Here is a 16,232-nt window from a genome sequence, read left to right as displayed (position 1 = left end):
CAGCCTCTGTAGAAGATAAAAACACACTTTAAAAGGCATTTGAGAGCTGACACATGTGGCTTTCCTTGTAAAAGGTGTTTATTGGTATGACAATTCAATAGCATTGTCAAATATTGCTGTAAACACAGAAAATTTTTAAAAAACTAAAAAACGTATGAAAAAACAAGCAACAAATCACTCCAAACCACTCAAATAAAATCAAAAATGTGCTCCACACTGCCCCCTTGTGTCCCCTTGCAACCATAAAAAAAAATGCAGTCCATTTACCATCAAAGGGGCAAGTGTCTAAAGTGTCAGCTAGTGTTTAGCAAACACTTACAAAAAATGTCTGTAGTGTTTTCCAAAACACTCAATGTGGACAGGCAGGTCACACTGTATGCAGCCATACACAGTTAGCCCACTGCCTACTACATCTTTTTTGTCCAGCAACAACTGGCACTCCCTGCAGAGCTTCCGCTTCTCAAACACCTTCCCGAAGTCGTGCATTGGGGGACCTGTGGCTTCTCCTGACGTGCTGGGTGCTGGGGAGGCTGCCCTGCTCGATGTGCTTGGTGCTGGGGAGGCTCCCCTGCTCTCTGGAGTGGAAGGAGAGCCAAATGGAGAGGCTGGTCTGGAAGCTGGGGACAGAGGAGGAGGAGGAGAAGGAGGAGGGATCACAGGAGGGGCCCTCCTTGTCACCGGTGTGATGAGCTCCTCCAGCAAGGTCTCCAGCCAGTCCTTGTAATGTTTGTGCCTTCCTCCAACAGACCTGGCTGCAACGTAGGCGTTGTAGCACGACACAGACAGGCCCCAGAAGAACACACGCCGCCACCATTTCTTTGACCGATGATCGAAACCATAGTATCCAATCATCTGGTCGAGGAGATCCACACCTGGAACACACATGGAACTCTGTTTACATACGTACATTTTCACTCAAATGACCTCAGTGAATATAAGCTTACAGTATTTTAATTTTTGTTTATAAAACATAAATCTGTAAAACAAACCTTTCATGTGGCTCTGGTAGTCCGCCAGGCAAGCGGGCACTACCACATCAGCCCGGTGGGTCTCATCTCTCCTCCGCCTTACAGTCCCTGTTGCGCTGGGGTCATGGTGATTGGACAAGACCATCACCGTCTTTGTGTCTTGCCACACGCAGAAGGTGAGGTCATCCTGCTGTGCCACCCGGAACTCGTGCTTCCCCAGCGCAGCCCTCTTTGTCAGGCTGTGGTCCTTCGGCAGCCCCTTCCTATTGGCCCGAAGGGTGCCACAGCCGTACAGGAAAAGGCCGTTCATCTCCTGGAGGAGTTCTACACTGGTGTAGAAGTTGTCCATATAAATGGACAGGAAGGTGCCATTGTATGGCTTGGCGAGGTCCAGCACCACGCGCTGTGCCAGGCCCGTCTGCGGCGCCGCTTCACGTCCTGTGTACACCTGGGGAGTTTGCAAGAAGAAACACAAGTCTGAGGAAGGGCCTTGGGTGCTTGAAAGGTCACTCAAATAACAACACATTACAGAATACATATTTGCATATTCTTGGTGTGCTGATTTTTTTCCTTACTTTGAAGTGCGGAACGTAGCCTGTTGAGCTCTCCGCCATCACCCAAACCTTCACGCCCCATTTGGTTGGCTGGAATGAATGAATGAATGAATGTTTATTTCACACATTACCAAAAGATGCAGGTTACATAGGCAAAATAGAGGTGAGACAATTTGATCAATCAATCAGCAGTACCTTCATTGGCAGGTATTGCCGGAAGCCAAGCCTGCCTTTGAACTTGATCATTGATTCGTCAATGCTGACTGTGCCGTTGACCTCATAGAGGTCCTGGAAGCGCTGGTTCAGGAAGTCCAGGTACCAGCGCAGTTTCCAGAGCTTATCAGCTGGGTCGCCTCGTGCGTTGTTATCTTGGAGGTGAAGGTATCTGAAGAGGTGAGAGAGGGGAGGATGGAAGAGGGGGGGTAGGGGAGGGGGGGTAATTAGACACATATTACAATATATTATAAACAATATAATGTCTTGTATATTGTATACAATATTGTATATTGTATTGTATATTATATACAAGTAGACACATCTTGGATGAAATGAAAAATTGTAGGCTATATCATTATATAGGTTAGTTACACTTGAGGGTTACAGGGTCTGTCTAAGTGCAGTGTCTGTCTTGGTGCAAAGAGTGAAGCGCATTCTCTCCACATTCCTGACAATTGAATAACAATAGGCCTACTAGGTGTTTGCCCACACACAATAGGTGTAGCAGCCGAGCCCAGCAGGGGTTTCTTACCCCAGTGTATAAGCTCGCTACTATGGCAATACTCCCACTACACCTCTAATACATTTGCAATATATTTCATTTCCCTTAGGGCATCATAACAATGGTACTAATGTTACATTTTATCTATCAAACTACTATTATTTATATAGCGCATCCTATTCAATGGGGCGCATCTATATCACGCAATGGTTATAATAACAAGGATAATATTATTGTTCTTAGCCTACCTCCAAATGGCGTCAAATCGGTCCCGGGACATATTCTGGCCGAAGTTGGTTTTGAAGATGTTTTTGGATAGCCGCCAGTACTCTCTTCGGACGGGAAGTTTCATTATCCCCATGGCGAGACACAGCCCAATGAATGTTTTCATTTCTTTCACTGTTACCGGGGTCCACTTGGCTGCTTTTTTGGCTGGGGGAATTGTGCGTCTCTGGTCGGCATATCGGTTCGTCTCCGTGACAAGACGGTCCCACATTTCCTCCGTGTAAATTTTCTCGAAAGAAAATAGAGGTGTGGAATCGGCTTGTAAGCCAACACCGCTTTTCACCCCGGGCACCCTTTTGAACGCTTTGACCGGCACAGGACGGTAACAGCGCTGCTCCGTTACCCAGTTTCCATGGAAGCCTTCGAATTGGTCTTCTTCGTCAGACTCATCGTCATCGTCATCCTGAAACATAGTTCTGACCCACTGATCTCTGTCCAAGGGCTGCCAATCGGGGTCTGTAACTGGGTCATCATTTAACTCTTCATCAACGGTGGAATGTTCAGAATATTCCGCGTCTTCAAAATCGCTTCCTTCGCTAATATTATTTTCTTCCTCCATCGCTCTACAGATCCGCTCAAAGTGAAGAAAAAAAAAACTTTTCCTTCCCAAAACAATCCCAGAATGCATTGCGAGACCCCACGTGTGTTTTCTGAATGATTTCATTTGCCTAGAGACCGGAAATAGGCGAAAAACTACAGCTAAACTACAAATTGACGTAGACGTCATCCCGTCTTCAAAGGTATATTGACGCGAACGGCATCCCGTCTTTAAAGGGAGAATGACGCGAACGTCATCCCGTCTGAAATGGGTTAATTCAAGGAAAATGACGCTGGTGTGTGGAAATGAATGGAGCTCTTCCCCCGTGATGGGCGTGGCCTATTACATGCAGTGTCTCTATTGGTTGAATGGATTAATTCTACGCAGAAGTACGGGGAAAGGGTGCGGCTGCCCCTAGCGGCTGCCGGGGGAGTTTCCGAATTTGTCTCACAGGCTTGGCTTGAATACATCCATGGCTTGAAACTGACTGCCATCTTGTTGTTCGCTTCTGGTTGCTAGATTGCTAGCTCGCTAGCTGGCTGGTTGAAGTGGTGAAATGGTCCAGAAAAACAAAATATATAATAACTTTTAGCCCGAAGGTATGGGCGAGTAGCAGTCCAGCCAGCCGACCACCGTCTTGTCCGGGGCCTGGCCAAGAGACCGTGGTGTGAGCCTCCAGCCTGCTATGTTAGATAACGTTAAATGGTCCGCCATGTTATGAGTGTCACGTTACATGTATGGTATCTATTAGGGATGTTCATTTAGAAAATTTTCCAAAATCGATAATCGGTGAAAATTAACGATCAATTATCGATCATCGATTTTATTAATACTTAGAAAATTTTCAATATTTAATTTTTTTTTTTTTTTTTTTACAAAATTAATGCCTATGGCAGAAAATACGAAAGACAACGTGTTCTCCTCAATGAACTCTTTATTTCAATGTGTCTCCTCTCCAACACTGCTGTCCCCGGCGCATGCCGGTGTGAATTTCCCATGTTTAAAACAGTTTTGTTGGCACAAAGGCCTGTGCCCAGCCAGAAAACTAGAGACTATATGAAGCTTTTTTTTTTTTTTTAATAATTAAAAAATCGATCCAAATGCCACAGGATCGATTCCAATCCTTAACTCATTCACCGCCAATGACGTCTTTGACGTGTTATCAGCAATGGCCTTCCCCGCCAAGGACGTGTTTGACGTGTTTTTGTTTTTATTGGTGCAGCGCCTGCAGCAAACACTTGCCCAGCCTGTCACACAGACACAGGTCCCTGCCTTCAAAGGGTAGCCGACAGCACGCGATCAAACACATACCGCAGCTGTTGTTTTATAAATTGAGCAAGAGGAATAGCAGAGAGCGGGTAACGCTTCCTTGTGCAGACAGGAGAAACGCCATTGTAACGCCGAGCTGGAGTCGCCTTCCTCTGTGCCAGCCAGGAGAAAACGGGAGAAAGTAATCAAGAGATGTGTTTGATCATCGGAGGAATGAGGAAATGATCGATCAGTTTGCGAGGGCGGTGAGGACGTGTTGAATAGCCGAGGGGAAAACGGGAACGATCATAGATATGACAGGGAGACGAGGACGGTGTACCAGAACAAATCAAAATAAACACAGGAACAGCTAGGCAGCAGCGGGCAGAAGGCACTCACAGCAGCCCGCTGTCCTTCTCAAGAGCTATTCAGTTGGTTCATGTAATCGCTGGGCTGCTCGCCCTCCAGTGTTGCTCCTGGCCAATCCCAGCGCCACAGGGCGTGGTTATTGCTTATCCTATGTTGGGTTAGAAATCTAAAAGGGGGATCGTGTGTGTGTGTGTGTGTGTGTGTGTGTGTGTGTGTGTGTGTGTGTCTGTCTGTCTGTCTGTCTGTCTGTCTGTCGGTGTGTCTGTCTGTCTGTCTGTCTGTCTGTCTGCACACTCACACCGAGTAAACTGTATTGTTGAATGTAAAAAAAAAGCACTTCATGTGTGTATATATATATATATATATATATATATTTTTTTTTGTCATTTGTGTCCTAACGAATAATATTTACATGTCTGATGTCAATACAGTTCAAAATAAAAGAATTGAGAGTGAGTTATGCCTGAGATTGTGCCCTTTTACAAAAATGCTTTTTTCTCCCTTTTCTCTTCCCAGACAGGCTTTTTTTGGTGAACATGGGGTGTATAAAAAGGGTTATAAGTAGAGTACAGAACATGCTAAAAGCTAACTTTCTTTTTGGGGGTGAAAGTAGAGACTTATATCTTCATTTCGAGGTATTGGACATCACTGTAGTCCTAGTACAGAATTTACTGTGGGTCTTGAAAGATGACCAAACATTATGGAAATACTTGGCCTGTGCCAAAAATGCCAGTCAGATATTGGCAGTGAATGAGTTAACGATCGATTATCGATTTTCGATAATTGATGAACATCCCTAGTATCTATACAGTTACGTGTCTACTAACATTATTAAAATGTCAGAAAGTAACGCTATTTTTTCTGAGAATTTGCTAAACTATTACTTGCTATCTGCTAGCATTGGTTGCTAGGTTGCTTAACACATTTCTTATTTGTGTGCTTTCCGCAGACTAGATGCCTTGCGGCACATTGCTGCCCCTACAGTATTACTGTTCTTATTATCTGATGTATGTTGTCTATTTTCCTCGAAATGGGGCTATAATTTAGAAAACGGAGGGCGTAAGAGCATGAAAAAGACTTGAAATTGTTTTTTTAGACCATAAACTCATTTGGAAAGTGTTTATTTAAGACATAGACCGAGAGAGAAGTTGACTCGTTTCCCATAGAGTTGAATGCATGTTCCTGGGGAGTGCTACACAAACTGCGCCCCCCACTGGCCATTTGAGAGAATGCAATTTCCGCATAGGCTTCAAAAAGAGGGAGGCTGAATTGGCCACTGTTGAGAGGATTGCAAACCAGTTCAGTTGCTGATATTATGAGGGGCAGTCAATGTCTGTTGTCAAGGGATGTTGACTCTAAACTGTGAAGCTGAACATCCAAATCATATGGATACAATATGGCTTGATCAAATACACAGCTGATCCCCGCCCCTCCCCAGGGTTTAAATCTACCCTTTTTTTTGCCTGCATGTTTTTTTTTGTCTTTCTGATCGTACCCCTAAATATAAAACTGTTGGTAATGTCAATATTGAACTTAAAGGGGGACTAACCCCCCAGATATGTATCAGAACAGTGATTTGAAAATACCTATGGAAAAAACCAAGAAATTACATATGCTCTTGTCTATACTAAACTCTTTGGCTGTGTTCAAGTCAAGATTTTTTTTCGGAAATGGACGCCATTACAGTTTGCCTACCGCCTCAAAAATAATTTTTTTGAGAGGGGCAATATCTTTATAAATATCAACAACTAGCCAACGCTGGTGGCATGTATGGAAAGAGTGTTGCTCAAAATTGTTGATAGTTATATCAATTTGGCCATTCAGTGGCGAACTAGAAATTTAATTATTTTTGTCCCATTTTGTCCCATGTGTGTGTGCGTGGCTTGTCTAAACTTACGTTAAAAGAGCCTCGCTGCTCGCAGCTCACAGCACAGTGAGGACAAACCTCTCGCTCTGGGGTAACACAATGCGAGATTTCTCCACGTAATTCCCTCGTCTAACTAGAGATAAACCGCGCAATGAAATCCGTTTTTAATTTGCGTTTTGGGGCTTTTCGTGATTCTTGTTGAAAGTTACAGCACCTGTGATTTTTCCTCTCAGGGCGCAGGAGGCAGCGCAGAGCTCTTCTCCTCCTCACAGACTGTTCCTATGCAAATCCCCCCGATGAGCACACACACACAGACAGAGCCAGTCGCTCTGCTCTGCTGACTTGATTTCCTGAGAAGTTGGCGTTGCTTGTACACAGTGATGATATTATATTAGCCGATATGTTTAGAGAAGCTTTGTCACGTTGTCACGTCGTAGTATAGCGTTATATTTTCCATGTCCGCTAAACTGCGACGAGATTTGTTTGCTGAAATGTCAGACTGTTGAAAGCCCCGCCTCTCACTGCTGCTGTGTGCTGCTGCGCGCGCCCCGCGGGTGCATGAGAAAGCAGACTTTCCCGTTTGACTGGCCGAGAGAAAGTGCTTCCAAGTCGGACTGATAGCCGCGGAAATGTCAGACTGTGCTCTCTCTGCTCTCAGAGCACAGAGAGCCCAGCTGCTGCTGCGCGCGCCCCCGGAGCTTGCGGCTCGTCCATGAAGTTTACAGTATGACTCTCTCCCACCTGCCTGGGCTGGAGACAGTGATTTTAACTCGGACTGATAATATAAACATCATCATTCGAGCTTATCCAGGTAAGATATTAATAAAGTAATGACACATTCAGCGGGAAACTAACTATAATTAAGACATGTGCCAACTTTGACGACGTTTGGTTCAGTATTTTAAGAGCAAACTTCAATAGGAATAGGCTTGGAGTTCTGAGGAGCCGAAAGGGTACAGGGGGGGTAGGGGAGTAATTATCTTGAAATCCCATAGTCTTTGGGGGCACTGTGACGTCAGTGTGCCCCTAATCTCCCATTTATTTGAGAAAAGAAAAAAAAAGCAGTATTCCACCCTTAGAGGGCGCTTATGCCAGTTATGCTGCTGAAAAATGATACAAATGGTAAAATGGCAACAGTTTGGTGTCAAATGTGGAAATTCTGACCAGAATTCTTCACACATCACCCCCAAAGTCATATATATTGGTTAAAAGCTGAAAAAAAGTGTTTTGGGGGTTAGTTACACTTTAAGCATCTAAATGCTGAACTCCGGTGTTGAGTGACACCTGTAACTCACTAGCACCTCTAATTCATTTACTATAGGCATTTCAAAAACCTACTTGCAGCCACTTCTGGCCTAAAATAAATAAATAAATAAAATAATCCCTCTGCCAGTATCCTCTTATTTTCACTCCCCTCTGGGAATAAATCCAGCGCTTCCAGCCGAGCCGCGTACGGCAACACATCTATCCTGCCCAGACAGGAGCTCTTCTCTCTGTCTTGTCCTCGTCCTGTCCGGGCCTCAGATTAATGACAAGCCCGTGTCTTTCGATGTCCTGGGTGGCGTCTCTTTCATGTCCCTGTAATAGCCTTGTCTCTGTTGTCTCGGCGCCGGTTTGCCTCGTGTCTAAGCCGCAACGGGAAGCAGCGATGTAGAGCCAGATTTACACTTTTTTTCCCCCTCGCATCGCACTTGTCTGAGTCGGCTGACACGTAGTTCTTTATCTGCCCATCTTTATACCAGTATTACTGCGTCCCTGCTGTTGGTACTGTGTGCCTTTGTCTGGCCCACGTGGAGCGACAAAATTGTATCTTCAGTGTGGGTGGGTTGGAGTCCGTCTCTAGGGAGCAGGAGCTGTGGTGGGAATACACAGTATAGGGTCATATGAGTTCTATCACGGTTCCCTCTCTGACTGTGGGTGTGTGTGTGTGTGTGTGTGTGTTCGAAACAACCCTAGTGTGTAGATACTGCTCCTCTGGGGAGATCTACAGTGCTGCCTGACGTGATTCACACTGACTCGGGGTGACCTTGGGAACTGGCACACACACACACACACACACACACACAGACACACACACACACACACACACAGACACACACACACACACACACACACGCACGCACACACTGAATGCCAACCAACTCAACAACAAAAACACCCCCAACATTGCCAACTATATTGAGTAGCCTATGTTGCCTGCAGCTTGTCTCAGTGCTCTAGGGGTGTTTGTTTTTGACCTCCTCCCTATGTGCTCCTCTAGGTCAATGTGACAGTGGACTACATCAGAGCGGCCACCGGCGCGGGAGAAGGCACCCCTGCCTTCGCAGAACGCACCTGTGCTACAGTCACAATCGGCGGCATGTAAGTAATGGGCCTCAGTATATCCCACTTGGATGTCTACTTTCTTTAGTCCTGAATTGTCTGACGCCATTGTCTGTTTTCCATTCTCCTGCAAGTTTACTCTGTAGATGTTTTCAACTCTTGTTTTCAACAACAACAAACATTCTAAATTGCCCCCAGCTTACCTCCTGTTGCAGTGTTTGCTAGTAAAATAATTGACAAGACATAAGCTAGCTAGGTTTCAAACTGTTCCCTAGCAACACAATTCTGTGAAAAGTCTATACAATTTGAACTAGTTTGAAGCCTATCCCTTCCTACCTTGCGGGATAACAAGTAAAAATGCTATGTTTATCTCTGTGTACCCAATACCTGAAGGTTCCTGGAGGAGTTTGTGACAGATATATGGGACCTTCCTGGCAGAGCATATGTAATTTGTCAGTGTGTGAGGGAACACATTTCATTCTTGTAATATAGCTGTCTTTCTTTCTGAGGGAAGCTTTCAAGTGGAGTGCATCTGATGCATCACGACAAAGAAGAATCATTTGTAAAAGCTTAGAACTTCTAATCTCATCATGAATCAAAAAGTAACCTGAAAGGGCTTCTTTGTATTCTACACTTCATGGGAAGGGGTGCCTCAGCGAAAGCAATTATTTTCTAGCTTCAAACGCTGTTTTGAAGGAATCCAGTTTTGGGATGCTTATTTTATACAGCACTGTAGCCAAGCAGAAGATATATACTTTTATAAAAACTATTCAGTGGATCAAATTTAATCCAAACTGCATTTAATGCATCATGACTTGAAAATAACCTTCAGAAGCATATTCCCGCCTCTCAAACAAAAGCTACTGAAAGCCACTCTCCTTTTGATCTTTCATCAGACCTGTATTCTTGTTAGCGTCTTAACAGTATGGACATGCACAGGTCAGGACCCAGCCTTAGGACTTGCCAATTATCATCCAGCGGCATTAGCTGCCAGAACAGCCAGAACTGCTGGAACAGCCAGCAGTATTAGCCAACTACACCAAGCGCTCTGCTCCATGAGGAACAGCCAGCAGTTTTAGCCGACGATACCAACTAGTCTGCTCCATGATGAACAGCCAGCAGCATTAGCTGACTACACCAGCCTCTCATGATATACCATATTTCTTACAATTTCCCTCGTTTTAGTGAGAGAGACTTGGTGCTCGGTAGCAGTTTTGAGAGAAATGGGCTCTGCTGGAGAGTTTGTCGAAAAATAACAAGTTTGTCAAAGGGCCACGTCATTCACTTGCTGTATGGATGTGATAAGGGGAAGTGGCTTGCAACAGAGGGGGAAAGGAGGATGGTAACCCGAGCGATCGTGATTGTACAGACTACTTTCCATTTGGTGGTAATAACTCCTGGGTCATGTGTTGGGTGTCAGCAAGTTTTCTTTGAGTTGGCGGTGTTTTGGATCTCTTACTTTATTCGCACGAGTCTGAGTGAAAATTTGGCCAAAAACTTTGATTCCATTTGCGAGGTGAGTAATCATCGAGACATCCTTTAAAGTAAAGCCTATAAGTATAAAATAATAATTTGGAGCCGGTTTTTACTTTTTACCCAACTTATGAGTAATGTTTAGTAGTCCAAGCTGGGCTGATTCTAGTATGTATGAGTGCGTGTCTTTGATAGGGCTGTGCCGATTCACTTATCTCCCGATTCGATACTATCACGATACTTGGGTGCCGATTCGATATATATTGCGATTCTTAAGTATTGCGATTCTACGATTATTGCGATTCGATATTACGATTTATTGCGATTTTTTTTTTTTTTTTTTTTCTTTTTTCAGTTTGTTTGCTTTTTTACACTAGATTAGAACATGGGACAAGTTGAATCATACACTTCTAGAGACTGTATATTATATCATGAGTAGGGCTGGGCGATATAGTTAAAAAGTATATTGATATAACATCTTTCATATCAGTCTATATCGATAATTATTGATAATTTTAATTACCTGTTTTTATTAATAAAAAACATGAGAAGAAAAAGGTTGCATTTAGCCACTTTATTTTGAACCACCTTATTTTCAAGGCACACAGGTAGGTCTAATTTGTCACACACACACATACATGCTCTGAGTGCAACTGCCAGCATTATTTACAGACATGGTGACGTTTTACTTTGATGACAGCCTAGCGTTACCAGCCTTCTAAAAAAACGTTTGGTAACGTGTATTTCAGGGTTGTAGGGTTAACGTTAGGTGAATCAGAGGTGTGGAAAAGCCTGGGTTTTGCTTTGACTTGCTTAACTACAAATATGCCATAAGCTGTAGGGCTGGAGGGCGACCGCGCACCGTTGGTTGGGCGAGAAAAAGCCTTGCCTCGCTGAAAATGCGGTACATTTCTCCATAGTTTTATATACCCATCAAGACCCCGCCCAAGCAGAAGACATAAAGTCATAAGCTGTGTGCTCAATAGATGACACAATGAGTTATTCCTGTCCCAAAGTACAAGTAAAACCTTTCCAACAGTTCAACTTTGTCTCTGCTCACAGAAGTGAATTGAGCTGCGGGTGCCCCGCATTCCGTAAAGTAACGTTGCAGACGTCCGTATTTGTGAAATTGGTCAAAGGTCAAAGGTCAAAGGTAGTTTTATTGTCCCCGCAGGGAAATTGGTTTGCAGACAGATCTAAAAACACACATAGTGCAACACAAACACTAAAACAGGCACAAAAATCCTCACATAAAACAACACGGGCTAAAAACAAACAAACACTTAAGAGTCAAGATAAAACGACAGCTAAAAACATACATAAAACAAAAAAGCACAAAAAAGCACAGGGCAATGAACAGGTATCACAAAGTGCAAAAGGTAGCATCATAAAAAGTGCAAGAGTGAGCAGCAAAGTGCAAAACAGGCCAAGCCAAGGAATTTGAGTTCTATCTGCCATTTAGCAGCTGGATGGCAGCCGGGACGAAAGAAAGCTTGAGGCGCTTGGTCCTCGTCGCGGGCACTCTAAACCGACGCCCTGAGGGCAAGAGCTCAAACTCCGAATGGAGGGGGTGATCAGGGGCCTTCAAGATGGACGTGGTTTTCCTTATCAGCTGCCTCTTGTAAAGGTCGAGGAGCTGAGTTAAGGTGCTCCCAGAAACTTTGCTGGCCACCTTGACTAGGCTACCGAGCCTGTTCTTGTTGGCCATGGTTATGTTGCCATACCAGGCCACAATGCAGAACATAAAAACAGATTCAATAAAACTCCTATAAAAAAGTGTCATGAGTTCAGAAGATACATTAAAAGATCGCATTTTTCTCAAAAAAAAGAGACGCTGTTGGACCTTTTTCGATGTGGCAGCAACATGTGAGTCGAAGCACAACTTGTTGTCAATAACAACACCCAGATATTTGTAGCTGTCCACGATTTCAATATCTGTACCCTTGATGTAGGTAAAAGTGTCACTGGGGGGACCCTTAATTAACGTTAATGGTGTCTTAACATTAACGTTAATTTCCCGGGCGCTTATTAATAGAACACATGTTAACACGTTACGTTAACACGAATTGAAACTCGCCCACATCGAATTCTTTGTAACGCCGGGTGAGATCAAACGAGTGGCGTCAGCGGAGGACCAAAATGCGAGACTCGATCATTAGCCAGGAATGGGTCTTGTGCTACTTTTGCATGCTAAAATAAAGCTGATAATGTACAATTTGATTCAAGTGGGGGGAAACTCTTTTAGAGTACAACACAAACTGTCTATTTTGCTGCAACTCGACAGTGCTGCAGGAGATGTCGGGACTCTCTGCTCTGGATCAAGGGATATGATTAGCTGTGTCGTGTGTGAGTGGGGGCGCGTCATGGGGCGGGTGCACTCGGAGTTTGTCTGTTAAATGATTGGCTGTTTCCGTGTCACTTGTACTAACAAGGTACATGATTGGCTGTATGAGCCACGGAGCAGAGGGAAGCGCTGGATGAAAGTGGTAACATTTCATACATAAACAGAAAAAAATGCGATTATCGATTCTGGAATAAAAGATAGATTAAAAAAATTGTGACATTAAAAATCGCGATACTTAAAGGCCCAATCCGTCAAAACTCACTATTACTGACGCCGGTGGCCGTTAGTGTAACTGCAGGCAGCGTGTGAACGAGCTGACGCGCGGGCACCGTACTCGCTCGCGCACAAGTAGTTGCCTGGCAACAGCAGAGCTGTTCGTTGCTTTGTAACGTTAACTCATAAAAGTCACTTGAAAACGGCAACCTGGACAATTTATCGGTCAGATCAGCCTCGAGATGCCCAGGAAGGATTCTGGATGAATTAGGGGACGTTATTGTGGCATGTTTGGTCGTGTTTTGGCTTGCGTTGGCTGTGGGCAAGTCGATACTCATGTTAGCAAAAGCCAGGAAATAGCCTGCTCCCCTTATGTACGGTAATGCCTGGAGTTGACCAAACTGAACAATCAAACAATGTTTCATAAGCATAACAGTAACGTTAGGCATATTTAGGACTGTTAAATTCATTATCCACACAAGACGGTAACGTTATTAGTAGGGCTGGATGTAATTTCTATAAATGTAAATTAATATTAGTTAGCCGCGATTAGCATCAAGCTAACATTACTAGTATGTGCAGTCCCACTGCAGTCAGAGCCTGCTGGCTGCGGGAAGTGGATACTCATGTTAGCACAAGCCAGGAAATAGCCTGCTCCCCCTGTATGTACGGTAGACTACCGTCAAACAATGTACCGTAAGCATAACAGACAGTAGGCTAACGTTAGGCATATTTCCGACTGTTAGATTCATTATCAACACAAGACAGTAACGTTATTAGTGGGGCTGGTGGTAATTTCTATAAATATAGCTAAATCTATTAGTTAGCCGCGTATAGCATCAAGCTAACGAATCACCACCGCAGCTAAATGCAGTCAAACAATAATGTTCCATGACCATAAGCATAACGGTAGTAACGTTAGGGTTGCATTACTTAACACAAGATGGTAATGTTAGCAGAGTTTCTGACCAGGTGGTCAGATACTTGTACTACGGAGTGACAGTAAAAATCTTGAATCTTGAAAATCCATTAGCAAGCAGCTAACGTTATCTGGTCAAAACCACATTACACTAGCTACAAGCAGCAAGTTCCCTTCATGAACCGAAAACACAGTCCTGACTCTAGTTTCCCCCCGATGTCGGTCACATTGCTGCTGTCTGGCCAGACGGGCTTCATTAGATAAATATTTATTTATTTAGTCTGGACTTTTTCTGGAGTCTGTGTTTGTTGTTTCCTTTAGCTAGCAGCTAGCGACGAGCGTAACGTTAAAAGCTACTTCAGCCATTTCCTGTTAGCGTAGGACAAGAGGCAAGCTCGGCGTGAACGCGCGAGACGTCACATCCTCTAGCTGTGGCGGGAGATGCTATCCACTTCGAAACTGCGGTTTTCCATGTATCTTCTGAACGGCTGGTCGGAGAGAAACGCCCCTGGTCGCCATTTTTAAGTGACGTCAAGGCGCATTCACTCAGTGCCAATAATAAACACTTTGTGCACATTTATTTCTCGCCAAAACCAACGGAATGGGCCTTTAAGTGAATCGATTTTTTCCCCCACCCCTAGTCTTTGAAGATGCGAAGATCATTATATTAAAGCTGCATTCTGTGATGTTTTTGTGTTATAATAAGTGTTAAATGCCTCTATATTCTGACAGCAATCACTGAAATAGAGTTTTTGGTCAGTAACTTGGAACCCCCAACCCCCGGTGTCCTCTATCTCTCTCCTGTAGTCCTGCATGCAGGGCGGACGTATCTCTGCAACCGTAATTCGTAAAGACTCACAGATACCTAAACAAATACCTATAGTCCTTTACAGGCATCGCGATCTGACCTTCTGTTTCCCAGAAAATGTCAATATTTCTCTGATTGGATAAAAATTTGGCGTCAACCTCCCACTATCCAATGCGATTGTGGAGATACGTCCGCCCTGCTTGCAAGGCTACAGGAGAGAGATAGAGGACAGCGGGGGGTTGGGGGTTCCAAGTTACTGACTCTATTTCAGTGATTGCTGTCAGAATATACAGCCATTTGGCATTTAAGACTTATTTTAACACAAAAACATTGCTGAATGCGGCTTTAAGCTAATTGCAACGGTACTTTGAAATGCCCAGTTTGTTTCAATTTAGGCAATATCAAAAACATTTCATAAAACAAGGCCTGCAGAATTGTCTGTTACAGCACCTGCAAGATGGGGATAGGCAAACAGGGATGTCCAAGGGCTAACCACTAAGTGCTACATACAGCCCACTCCCTGCCACTTTATTCTCCTTTACATCGGTGACACTGCGACAAACTAGTTAGTGAAGTGAGTGACTGTTTGCTCCGTCAACATCTCAGCAACCTCGGCTCCTAAGCGACGCAACCTTGGGTATTTGTAAAGGCCTCATTCTATTGTTTTCTTTTTGTCTTTTTTTGTTTGTCTCTTCCTTACACACTCCTCGCTGCATTGCTGATCCTCATGCAGCCTTGACTTTCTTTGGCTAAAATATGAATGTATTTTTTCCAAACAGTGAAGGTGGACGTCTCATTCATTCTCCTCTCCTCCCACCTCTCTCTCTATGTAGCAACATAGCAGAGGCTCTGGTCAGTAAAGGCCTGGCTACAGTCATCAGATACAGACAGGACGATGACCAGCGCTCCTCCCACTATGACGAGCTGCTGGCCGCAGAAGCACGGTGAGGGACACACACACACACACACACACACACACACACACACACACACACACACACACACACACACACACACACACACTCACTCTCTCTCTCTCTCTCTCTCTCTCTCTCTCTCTCTCTCTCTCTCTCTCTCTCTCTCTCTCTCTCTCTCTCTCTCTCTCTCTCTCTCTCTCTCTCTCTCTCAATCAAACAAACAAACAAACACACCGTCTCATTCTCACAGACATACAGTATATTCCCTCGCAAATCTACATGAACATACACACACAGTCTCTCCCCCCCCCCCCCCCACACACACACAGACATGCACTCACACACACACACACACACACACACACACACACACACACACACACACACACTGCAATCCACTAGTTGTGCGTAACCTTGACAAATTTTGCTGTAGGGATGCGGAACAGAATTGAATATGAGCTTGAGGCTTGCTTTTATGTGAAGCCAAACATTTTTACAGTGTTTTTGGGACTTGAACTGCTAATGTATTCCCACAGCTGTAAACAGCAAAAGCACTCTTAGCATTCAACAGAATAGAAGAAAATCTGTTCGCTCTGCATCTGCGACACGGTGCAGGTCCTGCAACCTTGTTGTTATTTATTTATTTCAGCAATGTCGCCATCATAAGTCATAGCCTATCACATTCCCTG

General features: G+C 44.3%; 2 protein-coding genes across 2 annotated transcripts in view; one reads left to right on the top strand and one right to left on the bottom strand.

The window, feature by feature from the left end:
• The window catches only part of snd1 (staphylococcal nuclease and tudor domain containing 1), a 400,387-nt gene that overhangs the window by 90,050 nt on the left and 294,105 nt on the right, over positions 1 to 16,232 (top strand). The window contains exons 12-13 of the mRNA XM_083657501.1: positions 8,808 to 8,908; positions 15,460 to 15,570. Coding sequence (XP_083513627.1) covers positions 8,808 to 8,908; positions 15,460 to 15,570 — 212 coding nt within the window. The remainder of the gene's footprint in view (positions 1 to 8,807; positions 8,909 to 15,459; positions 15,571 to 16,232) is intronic.
• On the bottom strand, positions 57 to 1,351 carry LOC310794381 (piggyBac transposable element-derived protein 4-like). Its single transcript, XM_083656371.1, has 2 exons — positions 990 to 1,351; positions 57 to 872 (listed from the first exon to the last, which is right to left on the bottom strand). Exons 1-2 carry the CDS (start codon positions 1,315 to 1,317, stop codon positions 316 to 318), a joined length of 885 nt encoding a protein of 294 aa, XP_083512497.1. The 5' UTR covers positions 1,318 to 1,351; the 3' UTR covers positions 57 to 315.

This window comes from Poromitra crassiceps (genome assembly GCF_964638095.1).
Source record: "Poromitra crassiceps genome assembly, chromosome: 2".
In the NCBI taxonomy this organism is placed as follows: domain Eukaryota; kingdom Metazoa; phylum Chordata; class Actinopteri; order Beryciformes; family Melamphaidae; genus Poromitra; species Poromitra crassiceps.
This window is presented reverse-complemented; position numbering and strand designations above follow the sequence as displayed.

Bases quoted from the DNA above. Each gene is read 5' to 3' on its own strand.
- LOC310794381 (XM_083656371.1), bottom strand. From the start codon at position 1,317: ATGGACAACTTCTACACCAGTGTAGAACTCCTCCAGGAGATGAACGGC. The intron at 873-989 runs GTTTGTTTTACA...TGTGTGTTCCAG, and splicing joins CTACCAGAGCCACATGAAAG to GTGTGGATCTCCTCGACCAG.